Raw genomic sequence first — 23,397 nt, 5'->3', positions numbered from 1 at the left:
AAACAGGATAAACTCTAAAAATGATTATTTTTAAAGGAAAAAAAGACATAGCTGGATTGCAATTGTTATACATTGCTGGTTAATAGTCCAGGATGGTTGGTCAATGGAAGATAATGATCAGGAGGTGGGCTCCTGATAGATGGGAAATCTCTATTTTTTTTAAATGAGATACCCACTAGAGCTTGGAGAAGGTGTTGTTGTTTTAATCCAACAACAAACCAGGGGTTCAAATTCTGGGTCATTTGGCCTTAAACAACACAGAGTGCCAAGTTTGGATGTCATGATAACAACCTAGGAATGGGGGTGAGCAGGTAGGAACCAGCACGTTTGCTCACTCCTGTGCGCTCACGAACAGCTCTTGGTTTGTTAACCATGGGTTATTTGATCATGTGAACTGGATTAGTATCTCCTAAATATTGGGAGTTTGTTGAATTTGGGGGGCCCAAATTTGTTTTGCTTCCCCTAGTCATACAGAGAGCTAAAGGGAACTAAAGCCCTGTCCTCTTCCCCATGGAAATCTTGAGGGCTCAGCTAGATGTGATTCAGGTCATCTGTGACCCCATATGGTTGTTATTATTTCACAGCATCTGTCTAGGGCTGCTAATTTGATCAGGCAATGGCGCTGGGGTGGGTCCCCCCACAATAAATAATGTAGAAAGAGAAACTAGTTCTCAAAAGTACCAACAATTAGAATTTAATGCCACCCAATGCCTTTTGAAATAGTAAGTTCCTTCTTCAGGAGCAATCTATAAAGAATTACAGGATGAAAAAACCAGCTACAAAAAATCTACAGATTTGTTTAAAATGAGTAAAAAAAAAACCCATATACAATGTAACTAGTAAAATCTAACTGTTATTTAAACACATTTATATGAAAAAAAATTATACAAATGGGACAACAAAAATATTGTGAACCATTATAAACTAATACTTCAAAACTAAATATATCAAGTAGCTTAGACTTTCAAATTCTGAGAACAAGCAGAAGCACTTTGCAGAAATAGCAGATATCTTTCTTGCATAATGGGGAAAACTGAATGTAGGAGAGGAGTATTCCTCATATAATTACTAACAAGCTTTAGGTGGAAAATGTTAATAATTCATCTTAAAGACGAAGAATACAAAGTTTGAAACTTTTCTCACAAATAATAAGGCACTTATAGATTTTTGTTCATATTTATAGTTAATTTTTCATTTTGGAATTCTTTGTAGATTGCTCCTGAAGAAAGAATGTATTGTTACGAAACGCATTGAGATGCATTAAATTTTAATTGTTGAGAACTAGTTTAACTTTTGAGAGCTAGTTTCTCTTTCTGCACTCTTTTTGGATTTTATGTTTCCCTCCTAGTTTTTGTTTTTTACCCTATACCTTTTCCTGATAGACCCCATCCTTCCAAAGCTATTTGTCCTGCAGAACTGTGTGTAGTAGGGATGGACGAAAGTCCCTTACCTGGTCCCGCAGCTTTTTTCGGGGGGGGGGAGGCGCTCCGTTTCTCCCCCCGAAATTCTTGGTGGGTGGGGAGGTGCCCCGTCCCTCCCCGCCAAAATTCTGGCCGGGGGGGAGGGCCCCATCCCTCCCCGCCGAAATTCTGGCTGGGGGGGAGTGCCCCGCCTCTCCGGCCACGAAAGAAAAAAGTAAAGTAAAAAAAAAACAAAAAACGTGATAGGCTACGTAAAGATTTACGTAGCCTATCATGGCTAGATTTTCAAAAAACACCGTGATACGCTATGTAAATCTTTACGTAGCCTATCATGGCTGACTTTGGAAAAAAAAAAAAAAAAAAGCACGTACGCAAATGGCGGTGCCCATGGGCTGGGACCTGCCGCCGCGAGGGACATTCGCACGAGGTAAGTCCCATCCTGGGGGGGCGGGGCGGCGGACCGTTTCTCCACCAATTTCGGGGGGCCAAATGTGTGGCATTCGGCCTCCCGGAGATTCGTGGAGAAATTCTCCGACATCCCTAGTGTGTAGCGCATACAGGTACCTGTTTTGCAGTTATTAAAGGCACAGAACTGTAATATTTGGTGCTGTAATTTTTGTCAGTGACACAAATAGAAGAACTGAACACTTAAGAATTCTATTTTACATGGAGCAACTCTTACAGTGATGTCTGAGGCCTGGTGTGCACACACAGAATGAGATATCATGAATAAGGTGGAAGAACAGATGTTAGCCTTTCAGACTACAGATGGGTCACATTTTTACTACTCTCGAACTTCAACAATTTGCATAAAAGAAAATCAGTATAACAGCAAAGAGATGGGATACAGCTTTTTTTTCTTGATGTGTTACTCTGCACATATGGATAATTCAAAATTGGAATGCACTTCCTAGTCTGAAGTAGCACAGTCCATTCTGTCACCTCTCTCTCCAGTATGTGTAAGAGCAGGCTTAAAATGGCTGCTTTTTAAAAGTTTCTGTTCCTTTCTTGGTATTTCATAGAATTGCTTCCCTCCATACAACAACTGGTAGAACACTGCAGTTCCTCCCTACCATCAGTCTGTGCCAAAAAAAAATGCCTATATTGTTGTTCTGTGATGATGACTTTGTGTGGCCTCTGTGTGGCTACAGTGTATCTGAGTAGACTGGAGGCATTGTTTTGTTATAGTCAAAGGTCTGTGTAGTAGTTGCTCAACGACATTGTGAAGCAGGAGAGAGAGCCAATCCCTTTGAGTGTTGTTAAATGGGGCCTGTAGGAGGTGAATTCCATTCTGACAGGCTGGGGATTCTAGCTAGGTGGAAAAGAGCAGTTGGGAAAGGACAGTAAAGATATGACAGTTGACAGGAGTCAGTGAGAATTAGTCTGTGGGGAGATGGGGAAGTGGTCTGCTGGTTGGTATGTGGTGTTTTTAGAAGGACTGAGGAGAAAGTTAATAGCTATTCTTTCTCTGTGGGACAACCTTAGGTGGCTGGTGAAGCTCAGGAGCAGGGAGCAAGTGGCGGTGTTATGCCAAGAGGTTGCCCTAAGATCTTGCCAGAGGAAGGTTACACAAGCAGGCAGTATAAACTCAGATAAACTGTCCAAGCAGCCAGAAATACAACGGGAAGAGCTTGGGTATCAGAGGAAGGCTGTACTGAGAAGCTGGATCTGGTTGTAGGGGTATTTGGCTGGGGTGGAGGTTGGGGAATTTGGCCTGAGGTAAAAGAAGTTACTAAGAGGCTTGTAATAGCAACAGTGTCCCTTGAATCCTAAAGAATTGTCAGTAGGTAGTGTTTTGACAACCCGAAGTAAATATGAGTAATCCTTTATTTACAAAATATCTCTTCAATAAATTACTTGTTTAATAGTTCAACTTGTCCCCAGTGCTGGTGGTCGTCTCACCTAAGCCTCTTATACCAGCTAGTAGGACGTTTTAAAGTATCCTAACAGAATTGGTGGCAGTGGGAAAGGGTCAGCTTGTGGAACCTTGAGTTATAATGGCAGAGAGTTCCTTAGGCCCAGAAATATAAACATTTGCTCTAAAGAAGAAACTCCATAGGTGGGATTACCTAGTGAAGGAACAATCCCCCGTAGTCTGTCATTACAAGACCCCTACCAGAAATGAACTTGGCAACTGTAGTTGCTGGAGGAAGGAGCTGCAATGCTGGCAGAGAGTTTTGCGAGAAGGGCAAGCCACAAGGTAAGACTGAACTGCAAGAGTGAATAATGGTGGTGGGGTGATGTGGGGAGCCTACTCACCAATTCCCTGCATTCCAGGCATCCTACTCATGCTTCCAGGGGGCCGCGTTGGCATTGTAGTCATGCAGATACCAGGAGGTGGCAGAGGAGTCTGATGCTGGTTGAGGCAGGCGGCAGGCGCCTGTGGGGCCCAGGTTTGGTGGGCAGTGGGGTAAAGGGAGGGATAGGGGTAGGAGCAATGGATGAAGATGAAAAGGGGGTAGGGGTAAGAGAAACAGACAGAGGTGGTGTGAGGAGGAGGCACTGAAGATGGGCATGTGATGAAGTAGAGAAAGGCACGGTTCTGAAAGCCACCACCCAACTCACTTGCCCTCTTCCCAACCTGAAGTCAATACTCCTGGGCCCCAGAATCACCTGTTCTGACACATTAGACTTCCCTCCTAGGGTTCTCAGGAGCCCTGCTTTCTAGTTTCCTTACTCCCTACCTATCTCTCCTCCACCAAGGTAAACCAGTGCGATGTAATTATTAGGATGTTGGACCTAGATTGGGCAGATACTGGTTTAAATCTTGCTCAGCCATGAAGCTCACTGAATGACATTATCTATCAGCATAACCTTCTTCATAGGATAGGATAAAAGGGGTGTGGCCTGACAATCTATGCTGCCCTTGGAGGAAGTGTAGGATAGAAATATAATCTTTAAAATAAAAATTCACTTCCTCCCACCCCCCAATATCCTAAATCTATGCTCTCCCCTTCTAAGGCAACAGGGTGTTTTGTCCCCTATCCACCATTTGTATCTTTTTTGCATTCAGAGTACCCCAACAGACTAGGCTCCTGCCTTTATGTGGAGCAAAGATCTTATGGAGATCTGAATTTAAGCTATTAAAAAACCCAACTGTTGCAGTTTTAATAAGTTTAATTATTGTTGACTACATGTATTAAGGTTGTTTAATAAAGCTAAACAACAATTCCTATTGGGATTGTTTCGATCAGCATGGCTGCATGCATGTTTTATTTATTTTTGTTTGATTTGTAAATTCTACTTGTAACAAAAAAGGCAGGTGACCTCCTGCTAAGTTTAGCGTGATTTGGGGCAGTGGACCTCTAGCAATGTTTATCTTCAGCATATCAATTTAATTGCTGTCTGATTTTGATCTTTGCTTATCGGAATGAGCTGCAAAACTGTTGAACAATGTCCTCAAGCATCTAGAATATTAGCCTTGAAGTGGGGACACCTGAACTCCAATCCCAGTTCAGCAGTGGAGTTTACTGAGTGGCCTTGGGCCAGTTAATATTGTTCAGCACAACCTACTTCACAGGGACATTGTGATGATAACAGTGGGGACAGGAAATCATGTGTGCTGCCTTCAACACCTTGGGGGAAGGGTGGGATATAGACAGAAATCAATCATTTATAACAATTTTTGGAACTTTTTTTTTTTTGTTAAAAGGACATCTAGAAATAATGGTTAAATAAGGTGCAAAGCTGTGCTTTTAAAAGGAGATCCTAGCAACTAAACTTGGAGTCAACTACATATCCTCTACCTTTGAGCTATGGTCCCTCCCTAAAAAGACAGTTTCACTGGTCAGGAATCAAACCCAGGCCTCCTGTCTGACACTTCAGAATTCAACTGACCTAGCAATGGAGGCCTGCAGCATGTGGGGATAGCAAGATGTGTGCCTGAAAAGAAAGAAAACCTTCCTTCACTCCTGTCAGCCTCATCCTGTCTAGCCCATGATATTTTCTGTAGTGCAGATGGTATTCTGCAGTCTCCTCATGCTGGCCAGGCTACCAGTGTCCTAAATTTTCCACCAGCTGGGAATACAGCTTTCCTCCTGCTCCCCATGAGGGAGCATCCATTATATTCTGAGTGGCAGAGAATATGAAAAGAGACTAGTGCACAGAGTAGGCTGGACCATACCTCCCCATTGGAAAAATGATTATTAATCCAAATAGAGGTCCTGCTCCGTAGTTTACTTAGCATAATGGTTAACCCAGCAGCCCTTGGCTTGATCTCTTTCTCTTTCCACACTGCGTTTTAATGTTTATTTTATGTGTGTGTGTGCTCAGCCTTAGTGCTAGGTAATAGGAACATTTTCATTTGCATACCTCTGGATTAACAATCATATGCAGATCAGCAATGGCCTATTTCCCATTTTAATTTTCATACATTTGGATTATGATGCACAGAGTGCTTAACTTCTAACATGTGCCAGAGCACAAACCAGTTTAGGATCCTCTACTATCCTGGAAACCCTGCTACTTAATCTTAAATGTGTAGGAACAAGCTGTGGTTATTCTATGAGGGAGGACTCTGCACATGCCCAGACATCCTTATTTATTATCTTGTTCCATATTTTAGGGGTCAGCCCTAGTACTGAAATCAGATTCTATGAGCAACAAACCCTCAGCATATTTTTAAAATGTGCATGCATTGTGATTAGTTCATATATGCAAATGACCAATGGCATTTCCTTGAGTCTTATATCATTATATTTGGTCTAATAAGCATATGCAAGTGTTCATTTGCATCCCTATGGCTTAATAAGCATATGCAAATGAGTAGTTGGTTGCGGCGGGGTGGTGGTGGTGTCGTTAACATATTTGTGTGTGTGTGTGTATAAATAAATCCCAGATGAGTACTTGAGTTAATCTCTAGCACCAAACACACACAAGATACCATAGACACCCTGGAGATTACCTGATAATTTTAACAATGTTGCAGTTAGGAAATATAACTCTGGACTTAATTGTTTATTGGGGGCCCTCCTCTTTACATTGTAATGAGTATTGCTCTACCTATTTCAAAATGTGGTAAGCCAATGCATTAGGGGTTCTTCCTCCTCATTCTGCTGAGGAAGGCCCTGGCCTTTTGCCCCCAAATCCTGCTCTGATGGCACCACAGCTGATTTGTTTAGACAAAAGTCTTCCAAGGCAATAGCCTTCTTCAAAGGTATTCAAACCAAGCTTCTAGGACCTTCAGATTTCTCAGAAGCACATCAGGGTTTCTTCAAGCGGACAGCTTGTTGATTGTTACAGATGTTCCCCCTGCAAAGCATAACTCCTGGGCAGGGCCGGCCCTACCATTAGTCACAGTGAGATGGCTGCCTCAGGTGGCAGATTGGGGGGTCTGGGAGGGCCAGAAAGGTATGGGAGGGCAGAGCTGTGTGTGTACCACTCAGCCTGTTCTGTGCCCCCTAAGCTATCCTGCTGTCCTTGGGTGCAGTAACAGAAATGAACATTGAAGGAAGATCCAACTGCTAATCATGTTGTTTTTTGTACATGGAATGGGGGTGGTGGGGCATCTTGCCTGCCTTAGGTAACAAAATGTCTTGAGACGGCCATGCTCCTGGAGGCTTCTGTGTGAGCTCATGGGAGCAACAGACCCAGACCCAGTGGATGTGCCATGTGAACTGAGAGCGTGCCATATCCTTACCCTCTGACTTTTCACAATGAAAATAGGGACATGTTGGTTATAGCCCTGTTCTCATCCCAAAGATCATTGTCCAAGGCCTTTCGCTCCATTATATAATGCTGAAGACTCTTCTCTGCTTTACGTTGTACTCCTTTACTCTGCAATAGCCTATCCTCTAAACCAAAACGGTGCTTGTGCTTTTGGTTAAAGTCAAATAATAGGCTATCATAGTCCAAAGTATACCTCAACATCTGCAGTGTGTGCAATGGTAGGCTGTGCACTGCACAGTGCCTTTACTGCTCATGTTCAGGTATTTATATGCATACACACTTGAGATGAGATACCACCAGTTCTGCTCATAAATGTGTCTTCTGGGGAAGAATCACCAACAGCATTTTTAACCATAATAGGGACAGTCCTTGGTAAATAAGGGCAGAACAGATATGGTGTTCCTGAGAACACCCCAGAATCATCAGATTCTGCAACACAGAACTGCAACACAGAGAGGTTCTGTGGCAGATGCACAGGAGCTCTTGGGGAGACAAGCTGATGTGGAAAGGGGCACCTTGAGGGCAAGACATTTGAAAACCATTGGCCTGCTTCACTAGATGCATCTGATGAAACAGGCTATTATTGCCACAGTAAACCAGTTAGTCTCTAGGGTGTCACAACATTCTTTGTACTTCAGTTAATAAGCATGAGCACCCGAGCAATGGTCCTGCCCATTTTTAATCTATATATATTTGGATTAATTAGCAATTTCATATGAACAATGACCTTTCTCCCCTTCTGACCTTTTGCTTCTCCATCTTACTCAGCAATCCAAAAACTCTAAACAAGCCCCATATACTTGAACAGATGATGTCTTCCACAATGTGTGATGAATGGAACTTTGGTTCTTGAGTCATTGCAATGTAGAACCTCCACTAATGGATGTATCATGTGTGAAGTGCCAAAGTATTTTTGTGAATAGGCTGCTATTGGAAGGACTTTTTTCTTGCACTCTCTCTTTCGCTTGGTGTCAGGATCCTAGGCCATAGTGGGTCTTGAACTAGTTAGTAGCTAGGGTTGTCAACTAACTAGGGGAGGAAAACCAGCCTGGCCTGTTCCTGTCCTTTTAACATGGTTTTATGTACAGAAATCTGCAGGTGAAGCTTTCTGTGGTTTAGAACTAAGCATGATCAATTGTTAATTGTTGCAGAACAAACTGCTGTTAAAGAGGCAGCCATAGAGGGCTGGTTCAAAAATTGGCAACATTAACTGGCAGCCTAAGGATGCAATCCTATGCTCATTTACCTAAGAGTCAGGTCAACTGAACTCAATGGAGCTTACTTCTGAGGAGACATGTACAGGATTGCACCGTAAGTCTATCAGGTGGGAATTCTGCTACCCAAATCTGGGTAATGTAGGAAATTTAGGGAGACCTACATTAGCAAGACATCCTCTTTACTAAGGTTGTAGCGCTTAATTGATAATCAGATCAATAGTTTTTAAAACCCTTTTTATTGACTAAAAAGGTGCCCTGATTATTCAGGCAGCAGATTATATACATGTAATTTTTAATGCCAACTGTTTATAAAAACAAGCAGATGGCAAGCACTATCTGGAAAGAGGCATTCCCCTTTCTCTCTTCTAAGATGATGCCTGCTACGATACAAACATACTTTATCTAAAACCAAAGAAAGTATGCTTTTTTGCTTCAGAACTATCATTTTACTTATATTCAAATGTATGCAAATCTATTGTATTAGATTAAAACTCAGCTAATCATCTTTCTTTAATCTTGTGGGAGCCTTGCTTTTTACACAGTCATGGTAGGCCAGAAGGAATTGGGCTTGTTCCTGGTCAGAAAAGCTAAGAGATTCTGCCCTTGCTGGAAATGGATTCTCACTCGACTTTACATGAGCCATGTCTGACACTGTAATATGAATTATTTTGTGAGAGTGTGAGCTGAGTAGGACAGAAATGCATTGTTCAAGAGTGCTTCTAAGGAAGAACTCAGTTCAAAATGCATTCAACTGAAGAAAAAAATACGTTGTGCACCTGGAGGTCTCCTCCTTTCTTCCTTTCCCTGACACTAAGACTCAGCAAAAGATCACTTCTGCCCAAGGCTTCAACCTCTAACTGATTAATGGCTTTGATTAACTGAGTAACACATTTTATCTGTTTTAAAAGGCATCCCCAATTAATTGGACAACACTATTTTTTTTAAAGTAAATTATTTTTAATATAAAAAATGCAGACAGAAGCCGCCATCTTAGAAAAGGCATTCACCCTTCACTTTCACACAAGAAGAGATACCTTTCCTAAGCCAGAGCCTGCTGTGCCGTATACATGCACCATTTAAAAACAAAGGAAGTATCCTTTCTTTCTTCAAAGCTATTTTTTTAGTTACATGCAAAACTGATACAGATTTAATTGACTAATGAATTGATTAAAACACATTTTATTAATCAACTAACATTTCTTTAATCGGGTGACATCCTTAATTCTGCTTGGTGAAGAACTCTGTACAACTCAAAAGTCTGCATATTGTTACGCCAACAGAAGGCACGTCAATAAAACCATATTACACCTTATACCTAGACCTATTTTATATCTCAAAGTCCGGAGATCAGAAATACTATTGTCAAGATTTGGGCCTAATGACAAGTGGCAAGTTGACAAGCCATTCTTCCCTTGAGCTCTCTGTAGTTGTGCCTTGCTCGCTTCTTGCCAATTCTCCCTGCTGCTTAACACCTCGAACATCTGTTGTGTTCTCTCCCTTGGTGAAGGTAAATACCTCGTCAGCTTTCATTTGCTGCAGCCTCCTATTCGCCTGCTGTGACAGGCGCAACCTTGTCCCTGTTCGAGAGGCTGCCTGCTGCTAAGATCAGCTTCTGACAGATGCTAGACCAGCAGTTATAAAACACACAGGCACGTTGCTGCTGATTCCTGTCCAGAGGAATCATGTTCTCCCATACCTTTTCACAGTGAGATGGGCAAAATCGAGATCAGCTCTCACCTAATTTAGAACAGAGGACTACAAATGAAAAGGTGGGAACCAGTAGTCCAGTTCCCATAAGAACTACTGGTGGATTTTCCAACAGTACTGAAACCAGATATATCAGTAACAGTGTAGTGTTTAAAGTACAAATGCTAAAACTGTAAGACAGTGTTAATTATAGCAGTAAACTAGAGGTAAAATACAAATGCATTGTTTCCTGTTCAGAAACTGTCACCTTGCAATCCCACAACAAACCTCTCTTTAGACTCACCTTAGTCATGAAGCAGTTTGGGGATTTGACATGCGAACACTTTAAGGGAAATTGAGGGAGGCAGGAGAAGTATTATCATATGTGTACTGGTAACAGTTTTCTATTTAATATACTTGTGTGCTGGATTCTCAAAACATTTTTTGAACTCAAAGTAGTTGGGGTCTGCAAAGGCAGCTTTAGAAATGGAAATGGCAAAAAAGCATGTAGTATATAGAACATACACCTCTTTAGATGGCACCTTATTTATTTTTACAGAGTAGCCCAGCCATGGTCATTTAGCTAGCCAAATAGCTAGCTGTTATCAGGGCTTAACCAAAACAGAGGCAAAGGACAAGATGGCGCTCGCTCCTATTCCATGTACAAAGCCAACTGAACTGGCCATTGAATCTTACTTCAACACTGGTGATGGGATAGCATTTTCCACTGCATTTGAGGGCATCAGGCAAGCTTAGAGGGCACAGGGCAGGTCACATGGTACACATAACTATCTTCCCACAGCATCTGCCATCTGAGGAGGCTGCCTCATGCTGGCCCTGGCTGTTATTTAGTTAGGTTTACAACCAACCATCCTTCCCAGGGCGCACAGCAGGAATAACTTTTCCTTAAAACGCCTGTAACAGGTAGCTAACTGCTATTTCCCTTTTACAGATGAGGAATTATGTCATGTGTGAGCAAAGTTTTGAAGCCGGGTCAACTGGGTCCAACCCTAACTTGTTCTGTTCACAGAACTATAATGGGGGCGGGGGGGGGGGGAGAGATAACAGCTTTCTAACATTTCATTACCACTTGCATGACCTCATAATGAATGCAAATTAAGTCTCCCCCCACTCACCAACATCTATCTTTTGCTGTAGTGTCCTTCAAAATAACAGCCTCAGTAATTTGGAGAGCAACTACAGCCAAACGTAGTGGGACAGAATGATGCATATAAAGAGGAAACATGGAGGGGTGAGGGACGGACACGTACAGAAAGGAACAGCTGATCAAGACAGCATACCTATGTTGAGGTGGATGTGATAATGGAGCGGAGGGGGGGTACAAAGGGAATGTAACATGGTTGAGCTGGTGATCTAAGAGGCTGTGAAAGCTATGGGAAGGAACTAGGGTTGCTGGGGTGGAGAATCCACTTCCCCCCTCCCCATTTTGAACCCCAATTGGTCAAAATCAGTTGTGTTAGTGTGGGTTGGTCACTGGAAAGAGGCACTAGAAGGTGCTGTTTCTTTACCAATGTACGCTGTTGCTAGGGCGGCAAAGGTGGGCAAATGGAGGCCCTCCAGTTGCTAGGACACCATCTGCCCCATTTTAATGTGTCCTGATCTTTCCCCCAACCTTCCATTTTCCCCACGGCTTACTCTCAATATTTGGCTTATATTTAACTAAACTACCCATTAGCAGTTGTTTTGTTTTTTTACCTGGTGGCAACTCTAGGTTTTGCTATGGCAAGGTGGTGGTGGTAGTGGTGAGGGGCGAAGATGCCATATATGGGATACATTTTTAGAGGTTGTCATATATGCTTTTGCAAAAAGAGGCAAGGCAGAAATGATGTACAGATATGTACCTTTTCGGATGTTCCCGTCAGGTGACTGCCCAAAGTCACCTGTGGAGAGGAGGAAGCAGGCGCGATCACGGTTGTAGCGCTCACGGCCACCAGGAGTGACAGGCGACTTCTCCTCGGGTGACAAGGCCTGGTCAATTGTGGGGCAGTCCTCATTAGCCAATGCAGCATTTGCTGCATCACCATTCTGCTTGGAATCTAGGAGGGGGAAAGGGGAAGGGAGAAAGAAATGTGAGGTAAATATTAAAAGACACCTCAAGCTCCTCCCTTTTCCCACTTAGCTTAGGGGAAGGGTAAATAAGGCAGGACATGACAGAGGTGTATAAAACTATGCATGGTGTGGAGAAAGTGGAGGAGAAATTTTGCTCCCTCTTTCGTAATTCTAGAACTTGGGGTCATTCAATGAAGCTAAATGATGGGAGATTCAGAACAGACAAAACAAAGTTTTTCTTCACACAGCACATAGTTAAATTATGGAATTTGCCTCCACAAGAAGAAGTGATAGCCGCCAATTTCGATGGCTTTAAAAGGGGATTAGACAAATTCATGGAGGATACAGCTATCAATGGCTGCTAGTGATGATGGCTATGTACCATCTCCAGTATTGGAGGCAATATGCTTCTGAATACCACTTTTTTATTTTATTTTACCCCAGTTAGCCAAGAAACATGAGCAGGATGGTGCTATTGCACTCATGCCCTGCTTGTGGGCTTTCCATAGCCATCTGGTTGGCCCTTGTGGAGAACAGAATGCTGGACTAGATAGGGATCCACAGAATCATAGAACAGTAGGGTTGGGAGGGGCCTACATCGAGTCCAACCCCCTGCTCAATGCAGGAATTCAAGTCAGAGCATCCCCGACCGATGGCTGTCCAGCCTCGTCTTGAATGCCTCCAGTGTGGGAGAGCCCACCACCTCCCCAGGTAATTGGTTCCATTGTCGTATTGCTCTAACAGTCAGGATGTTTTTCCTGATGTTCAGCCGGAATCTGCCTTCCTGTAACTTGAGCCCATTATTCTGTGTCCTGCACTCTGAGATGATTGAGAAGAGATCCTGGCCTTCCTCTCTGTGACAACCTTTCAAGTACTTGAAGAGCGCTATCATATCTCACCTCAGTCTTCTCTTCTCAAGGCTAAACATGCCCAGTTTCAGTCTCTCTTCATAGGGCTTTGTTTCCAGTCCCCTGATCATCTTTGTTGCCCTCCAGTTTGTCTGCATCCTTCCTAAAGTGTGGTGCCCAGAACTGGACACAGTACTCCAGATGAGGCCTAACTAGTGCTGAGTAGAGGGGAACTAGTACTTCCCAGGATTTGGAAGCTATGCTTCTATTAATGCAGCCCAAAAGAGCATTTGCCATTTTTGCAGCCACATCACATTGTTGGCTCATATTCAGCTTGTGATCTACAACAATTCCAAGATCTTTCTCGCTTGTAGTGTTGTTGAGCCATGTATCCGTATCCCCCATCTTGTAACTGTGCATTTGGTTTCTTTTTCCTAGATACAGAACTTGGCATTTATCCCTATTAAATGTCATTCTGCTATTTTCTGCCCAACGCAAAAAACAAGAGCTCCAATAGAACTCTTCTTATGTTCTTAGAGCTACAACACGTTTTGAGGAATGGGGTGGGGTTTTTAAAGCTATTCACTCAAAATTGCTTCTGAAAATTCACATCATTTTATTTATTTATTTTTATTAAATTTCTTAATCTCCCATCTGGCCAGTCACCCGGCCACTCTGGATGATGTACAACAATCAAAAACAGTAAAATTAAGCATTAAAATATCATGTTCTAAAAATACCCTAACACACCCCAAATGCCTGCCTGAACAACCAAGTTTTCAATGCGTGGCGGAAGCTCATTAAAGAGGGGGCATGGCAGAGTTCTCTAGGGAGGGAGTTCCACAGAGAAGGCCCTCTCCCTCGTCCTCACCAGCCTAGCTGTCCTGGCTGATGGGACAGAGAGAAGGCCATCCGAGGCTGATCTTGTTGAGCGGCCTGTCTGGTATTGCTGGAGGCGCTCCTTGAGATAGGCTGGGCCGGAACCGTATAGGGTTTTAAAGGTCAAAGCCAACACCTTGAATTTGGCCCAGAAAACAACTGGTAGCTAGTGCAACTCCTTCAGCACCAGAGTGATGTGATCACACTGGCGGCTGCCTTTAATCAGGCGAGCTGCCGCGTTCTGTACCAGCTGCAGCTTCCGAACCGTCTTCAAGGGTAACCCTACGTAGAACGCATTACAGTAGTCTAGACAAGAGGAGACCAGGGCATGTATTACTGATGGGAGCAGATGGTTGGGAAGGTAGGGGCACAGCCACCGTATCAGATGGAGTTGGTACAGTGCTGTCCAGCTCACAGCTGACACCTGAGCCTCCATGGACAGCTGGGAGTCTAAAATGACCCCTAGGCTGCAGACCTGGTCTTTCAAGGGTAGCCATACCCCATTCAACACCAGGTCAACATCTCCCAGCTTCCCTTTGTTTCCCACCAAAAGTACCTTGGTTTTGTCAGGGTTCAGCTTCAGCTTATTCCTCCCCATCTAGCCACCCACTGTCTCCAGACACTTGGACAGGGATTATATGGCCAACCTTGGTGAGGATTTGAACCAGAGGTAGAGCTGCATGACATCCGCATGTTGATGACACTGTATCCCAAAACTTCTGATGATAGCCCCCAGCGGCTTCACATAGATGTTAAATAGCACTGGGGAGAAGATGGAACCCTGTGGCACCGCACAAGTGAGCGGCCACGGGTCTGAAACCTCCTCTCCCAGTGCTACCATCTGGTACCTGCTGGAGAGGAAGGACTGGAACCACCGTAATACAATGTCTCCAATGCCCAGCCCCTCCAGGCAGTCCAGGAGGATACCGTGATCAATGGTATCGAAAGCCGCTGAGAGGTCGAGGAGTACAAGGAAGGAGCATTCACCCCTATCCAGAGCCCTCCTCATATCATCCACCAAGGTGACCAAGGCCATTTCTGTCCCATGCCCAGGCCTGAAGCCCAGTTGAAATGGATCTAGATAATCAGCTTCTTCAAAGTGTGCCTTCAACTGCATCGCCACCACCCGCTCAATCACCTTGCCCAGAAATGGCAGATTCGAGACTGGGCGAAAGTTGTTCAAGACTTGGGGATCCAATGAGGGCTTATTTAAGAGTGGTCTTATCACTGCCTCCTTGAGGGCTGATAGCATCACTCCCTCCTCAAGGGAGGCATTCACCACTGCCGTGATCCTTTCATCCAGCCGCTCTCTGCAGCTCAAATAAGCAGGTCGTCAGCTTTACAGATGAAAGCACCTTGTCCACTTCATCAGAAGGAAGACACTGGAACCGAACCCACAAAACTGGTCTGCCACAGGCTGCCTCTCGCTCGCTATCTGTATCCACAGCACATGGAATAACACTCTGATCCAATCAATTTTATCCACAAAGTGCCTTGCCAAGGCCTCGCAGGAGACCTTAGAATGCTCCAGCAGTTCCAGAGCAACTGGACTGACCAGGCTACTTGGAACAGCCTCCTGGGACAGCATTCTGCGGACACAATAGAGGCAGCATAATATTCCTTTTTTGCTGCCTCTATCGCCATGTGATAGGCTGAAGATACAGCTCTAGCCCGTGTCTGATCATCTTCAGAGCGAGACTTCCACCACCGGTGCTCTAGCCGTCTCGCCTCCTGTTTCAGAGCTCGCAACCGCGGATTGAATCATGGTGCAGTTCAAAACCTGTTCAGGGCGAAAGGGTGTTTCAGAGCCACCTGATCGAATGCCCCAGTGATTGCGGCATTCCAGCCATCCACCAGGGTCTCGACAGAGTGGCCGTTTGCACACTCCAAAGAATCCCCAAGCACATTCAGGAATCCACTCCGATCCATAAGATGCCTGAGGCGGACCATTATAATAGGTCCTCCACCCCTGCGGAGGGGTTGTAGAACAGAGAAGTCCAACATCACCAGATAGTGATCTGCCCATGACAAAGGGGTGGTGGATATACCCCCGACTTCCAGATCACTCCCCACTTCTCCAGAAACAAACACAAGGTCTAGCGCATGACATGGGTGGGCCCAGTTGAAATAGGGTGCAGCTCCCAGGAAGCCAAGGTCTCTATGAAGTCCTGAGGTCCCCCATGAGGATGGCCTCTGAATGTACACTGAAGTCCCCCAACACCAATAAGTTAGGGGACCGTACATGCACATCAGAGACCACCTCAAGCATCTTGGCCAGGGAGTTAGTCGTGCAGAGGGGTGGACGGTACATGAGCAGAATCCCCAGACTGCCCTTCTGGCCAAACCTCCAGTACATGCACTTAGCAACCTTGGTCTCCCAGAGAGGGGGTCTGGTGAAAACCAAGGACTCCCAGTAGATAACAGCCACTCCCCCTCCCCAATCCCCAGCCCTCGGCTGCTGTGCGTATGAAAATCCAACTGGGCACGTGGCCGCAAGAGTTAGAGCAGCAGCCTCAGCCAGCCAGGTGTCCGTAATACATGCCAGGTCTGCACCCTCATCCAGGATCATGTCATGGATGACAGTTGTTTTCTGGGTAACAGACCTGGCATCGCAGAGCAGCAAACAAAGGCCAGAAGGTGGAGTCATGCATCCCCCAACCATCCTTTGACTCTGGGCAGTCCCAGAACAGGGGACAGATATTACACATCTCTCCCTTGTTCCCCTTACCTGGCATGGCCTGCCCCTAGTGCTCCACCAGTGCCTGCCACCCAGCCTCTGTATGTTCTGGCCCCAACACTCCCACTTCCTCCATCATTTGGATACATGCCCCCTCACTTAGAACTATCAGGCAGGCTTCCCACCCCTAAAACACAACAAAACCCCCAATAACCCACCACCCACTAAACAGTTAAAAAAAAATAAAACAAAAACAATTAAAACTAAGACCACGACAAAGCCTCCTGCACCATCTGCTCCCCTGTGGCTCGCCTAAGTGGCTCACCGAAGTGGCTGGCCACTTTGGTGGAGCTACCTAGGTGGCATCGCGCAGGTGGCACTGCCACCTGAAGTGGCTGCCTCTTATGCCCCAAGCAGGTGAGACCAATTAGGGAGATAGCTCTTCCCCCAGCCCAGCCTTCTCACGAGTAGGCTTCCCAGAGGACAACAGATGCTGACAGGCAGGAGCAGGTGGTAGAGCTCACTGTGACCTCTGGGAGCTGCAGGCTGGGCCCCCAATGGCTCTGTCTTCTCCTAACATGGAGAAGTTACACCATTCTTTACAACGGATGCTTCTAGAAGGTGCCGTGTTCAGTTTTATTTCTTACAAAACCGATGTAAACTACTGATTTCACATTATTGCCCGTATATTTAAAGCTTAAAATACTTCAGTGATTATCAGTTTGAAAAGTTCAGATTCAGATTTCACAGATTTGGGCCAGATTTAAGCTTTGTTCAAAAATTAGTGTCAGCTATATTCTCATGTCAGGAAAAAAGGGACATCCCCTTTGTAATTGGTCCATATTCAAGTTCAGTTGATGTAAATGAATTACCTATGTAGCCACTCTTTTGTACTCATAATGAACGTGGCTAAAGGATATTAAAATGAAGGCATTTGTCATCTCTGTCAATATATAATTGTGAACAGAGAACAGATCTCCATATGTGTTAGGGATAGTGAGTCTCCCCTCAGGGAACCCTGGGAATTGTAGTTCTGTGAAAGGTCTAGGATCCCCTGTAAAACATTTTCAAGCTTTTGTGTGGGAAGCCATGACAATTAGACCGCTTACCAACCAATTAAAATCTGTAGTGTGGAAATGCCCTGAAAGAAAGCCAGCACAAAAGGGCATTTTTGCACAGCTCACTGACCAATTTGAAAAAGACAAAGTAGCTCACTAAAGTTGCTAGGGCTACCAGGTCAAAAATGTACAAATAAAGGGCATTTGGAAGGCTTTGAAATTTTCATTCATGGAACTACAATAGTCTTAAATAGTATCCATTTTGTTTTATATGACTGTGATATTCTCAGATGTCACAATTGATATTATTGTACCTGACAGTTACACCTATCATTTGATAACTTGAATGGCTGAGGCTATCATTGGTTAGCTATCACAGATCATAATTTTGAAAAACTGTATTAAAAACAACATTTCAAAAAACCCACAGAATGATGCTGACATAGGGGAAGAGGCATATCTTTCAGCACTAGTGAGATCACAGGCCCTGATGCATCACATTCCTATGATGCTTATGCAGTCACATTCCACACAATACTTGAAATAGCAATAGGCACACTAACTAAGGAAGAATCACATTGGCTCAGTGACAAAATAATGATGTTCGAGTACTTGCAAAATACAATAATATAGTAACATTGCTTCTTTGAACAAAGGTGTCTGGAAGGATGCTGTGCAACAAAAGATCAACAACTGCATATGTATTGTACACTCATCCATACTGACACCAAACCGTCAGTCCTAAATTAAATTCCATTGCTTCTTATTCTGTTTCTTTAGCAGACAGGATGAACAACTGCTCCTGCTCTTTCCAACATTCTACGAAAACTTGACAATTGTTGTATACACTCCTCTCCCTCACTCTTTCCCCCTAAGTTAGTGGATTTCATGATTCCTGCCCTTAGGGGCTTTTCCACATCGATTTGTTGGCTAAGTAAAAGTTGCACATCTCTGTGGAGTCCCTGCATGTCACAGTGGATTCCTTGGAACAGTTTGAAAACTAGAGCTCTAGGTTAAACATACTCAGTTCCTTCAGCTTTTCCTTGTATGATTTGTTTTCTTAACCCTTTAGCATCTTTGTAGCTCTCCTCAGTATCTGTTGTCAACATCCTTCTTAAAGAGTTCTGCGCAGAGCTAAACAAACTATTCCAAGTGGGTTTAACTGGACCCAAATAAAATAATTGGCATTGTATTTTCTTTCTCGCATAAGGCAACCAAAGTCACTTTGGCAAGTTCTGGAGAAGAGACAATGGGCAAAGTGTTCAAGTGGTTCCCAAGAAGTTGGGATTGCTTTGACAACTGCTTGGGTTTCCCTGTGAGTGACCCTGGAAGAGGCAGAACCTCGATATTGTCCAACCACGAAGTGTTCAGGCTAAGGGATTCCAGGCCTCTGTTCAGGCTTGAACAGACTTCCATTTCTGAGAAACAATGGTACACTTGTAACTCATCCCTCCAGGCCATGCCTTTATTATATGGACATTTTGTTCTCCCTGCATTCAAAGTACGAAGCAGTATAACTGGGAAAAATGGGATTCTCTGCCTCCGTGCATTGCTATTGACACTGCTGTATGGTAGTACCAGTGTCTGTGACATCACTGAGAAGAGATGGTTTCCCCTCACCATGCCTGCACAGTTTTTAGTATTATTTTGCAAAGTTTGGGGGGTGTTAATTCTTCCCGCCCGCCATTTCTTTTCAGGATGCATACTCCCTTGTTCATACTTCAGCAAAGGAGATCATTAACTTGTTGTGGTGCTGGAGCTTGAGCACCTCAATGACGTCATGAGCTAAACTGTGAAGGGACACCCAAGACGGGAAGGTCATGGCAGAGAGGTCAGACTAAATACGATCCCTGGGGAAGGAAATGGCAACCCACCCCAGTATTCTTGCCGTGAAAACTTAATAGATCAGTACAACCAGAGATATGTCGGTATACCATCGGAAGATGGGACTCCCAGGTCGGAAGATGGTCAAAATGCTACTGGGGAGGAACAGAGGATAAGTTCAACTAGCCCCAGATGTGATGACGCAGCTAGCTCACAGCCGAAAGGACGGCTAGCGGCCGACGGCGCTGGTGGCAAATGACGAATCCAATGTTCTAAAGATCAACACACCATAGGAACCTGGAATGTAAGATCTACGAGCCAGGGCAAATTGGATGTGGTTATTGGGGAGATGTCAAGATTAAATATAGACATTCTGGGTGTCAGTGAACTGAAATGGGCCACTTCACATCAGATGACCACCAGATCTACTACTGTGGACAAGGGGACCACAGAAGAAATGGAGTAGCCTTCATAATTAATAATAAAGTGGCTAAAGCAGTGCTTGGATACAATCCAAAAAATGACAGAATGATCTCAATTCGAATTCAGGGCAAGCCATTTAACATCACAGTGATCCAAATATACACCCCAACCACAGATGCTGAAGAAGCAGAAGTAGATCAGTTCTATGAGGATCTGCAGCACCTACTGGATAGTACGCCAAAAAAAGATGTTATTTTCATTACAGGAGACTGGAATGCTAAAGTGGGTAGTCAAACGACACCTGGAATTACAGGCAAGCATGGTCTGGGAGAACAAAATGAAGTGGGACATAGGTTGATAGAATTTTGCCAAGACAACTCACTGTGCATAACAAACACTCTCTTCCAACAACCTAAGAGACGACTTTATACATGGACTTCACCAGACGGCCATCACCGAAATCAGATTGACTACATCCTTTGTAGCCAAAGGTGGCGGATATCTATGCAGTCGGTAAAAACAAGACCTGGAGCTGATTGTAGTTCAGATCACGAACTTCTTATTGCACAATTTAGAATCAGACTAAAGAGAATAGGGAAGACCCACAGATCAGTTAGATATGAGCTCACTAATATTCCTAATGAATATGCAGTGGAGGTGAAGAATAGATTTAAGGGACTAGATTTAGTAGATAGGGTCCCGGAAGAACTATGGACAGAAGTTCGCAACATTGTTCAGGAGGCGGCAACAAAACACTGGAAGCAGCCCAAGAAAGAAGGAAAGCAAAAGGCAACAGTGATGGGGGAGATATGCCCAATTAAATGCAAAATTCCAGAGGTTAGCCAGAAGAGATAAGGAATTATTTTTAAACAAGCAATGCGCGGAAGCGGAAGAAGTTAATAGAATAGGAAGGACAAGAGACCTCTTCCAGAAAATTAGAAACATCGGAGGTAAATTCCAGGCAAAAATGGGTATGATCAAAAACAAAGATGGCAAGGACCTAACAGAAGCAGAAGAGATCAAGAAAAGGTGGCAAGAATATACGGAAGATCTGTATAGGAAGGATAATCATATCGGGGATAGATTTGACGATGTGGTCAGTGAGCTAGAGCCAGACATCCTGAAGAGTGAGGTTGAATGGGCCTTAAGAAGCATTGCTAATAACAAGGCAGCAGGAGACGACAGTATCCCAGCTGAACTGTTTAAAATCTTGCAAAATGATGCTGTCAAGGTGATGCATGCCATATGCCAGCAAATTTGGAAAACACAAGAATGGCCAACAGATTGGAAAAAATCAACTTATATCCCCATACCAAAAAAGGGAAGCACCAAAGAATGTTCAAACTATCGAACAGTGGCACTGATTTCACAAGCCAGTAAGGTAATGCGCAAGATCTTGCAAGGTAGACTCCAGCAATTCATGGAACGAGAATTGCCAGATGTACAAGCTGGGTTTAGAAAAGGCAGAGGAACTAGAGACCAAATTGCCAATATCCGCTGGATACTGGAGAAAGCCAGGGAGTTTCAGAAAAACATTTATTTATGTTTTATTAACTATTCTAAAGCCTTTGACTGTGTGGATCATAACAAATTGTGGCGAGTTCTTGGTGGTATGGGGATACCAAGTCATCTTGTCTGCCTCCTGAGGAATCTGTATAACGACCAAGTAGCAACGGTAAGAACAGACCACGGAACAACGGACTGGTTTAAGATTGGGAAAGGAGTACGGCAGGGTTGTATACTCTCACCCTACCTATTCAACCTGTATGCAGAACACATCATGCGACGTGCTGGGCTTGATGAAGCCAAGGCTGGAGTTAAAATCGCTGGAAGAAACATTAACAATCTCCGATATGCAGATGATACCACTTTAATGGCTGAAAGAGAGGAGGAGCTGAGGAACCTCATGACGAAGGTGAAAGAAGAAAGTGCAAAAGCTGGGTTGCAGTTAAACCTCAAAAAAACCAAGATTATGGCAACCAGCTTGATTGATAACTGGCAAATAGAGGGAGAAAACATGGAGACAGTGACAGACTTTGTCTTTCTAGGCGCAAAGATTACTGCAGACGCTGACTGCAGCCAGGAAATCAGAAGACGTTTACTTCTTGGGAGGAGAGCAATGACAAATCTTGATAAAATAGTTCAGAGCAGAGACATCACACTGACAACAAAGGTCCGCATAGTTAAAGCAATGGTCTTCCCCGTAGTAACCTATGGCTGCGAAAGCTGGACCATAAGGAAGGCTGAGCGAAGGAAGATAGATGCTTTTGAACTGTGGTGTTGGAGGAAAATTCTGAGAGTGCCTTGGACTGCCAGAAGATCAAACCAGTCCATACTCCAGGAAATAAAGCCAGACTGCTCACTTGAGGGAATGATATTAAAGGCAAAACTGAAGTACTTTGGCCACATAATGAGAAGACAGGATACCCTGGAGAAGATGCTGATGCTAGGGAAAGTGGAAGGCAAAAGGAAAGAGGGGCTGACCAAGGGCAAGATGGATGGATGATATTCTGGAGGTGACAGGCTCGACCTTGGGGGAGCTGGGGGTGGCGACGGCCAACAGGAAGTTCTGGCATGGGCTGGTCCATGAAGTCACGAAGAGTCGGAAGCAACTGACCGAATAAACAACAACAACAACTCCCTTGTTGAATACTCTTAAAGACTTAGCCATTTCCAGAACCTTCTCTTCTTTACTTTTTTTTTTTAAATGTGAGCTTCCCTTTCCAGCACTAGAGCTCATATCTCCCTTTTGTCTGTTTTAAAAAAGAATCAAATCGGTTATATTACTTCACAGAAAACCTTTCCTGGGGGTTGCCAGGTTTTTTTAATTAGCCCTGCTACTGTGCCTTTAAAACTAGCCTCACATACAGAACTGGAGCCCAGCAAAGACATTTTGGCAGAAAATCCAAATGGCCATATATACACACTCTGCTACACGAAAATCGTGCCCACAACCAAACCTACTTCACATTGCCTCATGGTAGAGCCATTTTTTATGCAATTTTTTTGTTAGCATGAGTAGCTTTTCCTAGCATGGAGATCAAAAGGTGTTGCTGTGGAAATAGGATGAATGAGCAAGAGAGATGGAATATGACTGTTACCTGTTTAATGTACTGAAATGAGAATGTAAACCTAAGGTGCCTCCAAATGCGGTTTTTATAGTGCAATCACCCTGCCTCAGTCAGGGAATTTTACAGCGTGTCCAGACGCTGCCATCTTCCACTGATAACCTTCCCGTTTTTTCCCACTGCTTCTTCCGTCTTTTTGTTTTCTTACCAGAAAAATCTGTTAAGGAGGAAAAGACAGAACAGCTGCATAATGCCTTTTCATTCATAGTGCTAGGAGCTCTTCATCTGGAAGCACCCCTAATTGAAAGAGTTTCAGGGAAGTAGTTGCTATGGGAAAGGACAGGCATGTACCAGGGTATCAGGAACCTCGGTGGGAAATGCAAGGTTGTTACTAAGGTAAAAGAACTGAGATAAAACTGTTGGCTGGGGGACTGAAGGGAAGGGATCAGATGTATAGTGGCTGATTTGTTTTCCCTAAGAGCACTGGGAGATGTTCTAACCACCGTATTCCCCCCCGGGCCTTCCCCTGCCATGTTCGATACACAGCCAAGATCCTGTC

The 23,397-nt window shown here is 44.1% G+C and overlaps 1 protein-coding gene across 3 annotated transcripts in view; it reads right to left on the bottom strand.

The window, feature by feature from the left end:
• LOC146341984 (voltage-gated potassium channel KCNC1-like) overlaps positions 1–23,397 on the bottom strand; it is a 50,640-nt gene that overhangs the window by 6,298 nt on the left and 20,945 nt on the right. The window contains exons 3-8 of one of the 3 annotated variants that reach the window (XM_084805378.1): positions 11,854–12,048; positions 11,335–11,365; positions 9,776–9,786; positions 8,352–8,365; positions 7,889–7,903; positions 3,681–3,801 (exon numbers count right to left, since the gene is read on the bottom strand). In XM_084805378.1, the coding sequence (XP_084661504.1) occupies positions 3,681–3,801; positions 7,889–7,903; positions 8,352–8,365; positions 9,776–9,786; positions 11,335–11,365; positions 11,854–12,048 (387 nt within the window). Of the gene's footprint in view, positions 1–3,680; positions 3,802–7,888; positions 7,904–8,351; positions 8,366–9,248; positions 10,043–11,334; positions 11,366–11,853; positions 12,049–23,397 lie in introns of those variants that run through there. The other 2 variants (XM_084805376.1, XM_084805377.1) reach the window with 2 other exon arrangements.

This window comes from Heloderma suspectum, chromosome 6, assembly GCF_057233095.1.
Source record: "Heloderma suspectum isolate Gila_16-S chromosome 6, 16-S_ref, whole genome shotgun sequence".
NCBI classification, from domain to species: Eukaryota; Metazoa; Chordata; class Lepidosauria; order Squamata; family Helodermatidae; genus Heloderma; species Heloderma suspectum.
Note: the sequence above shows the minus strand (reverse complement) of the source record. Positions and strands in the feature narration are given on the sequence as shown.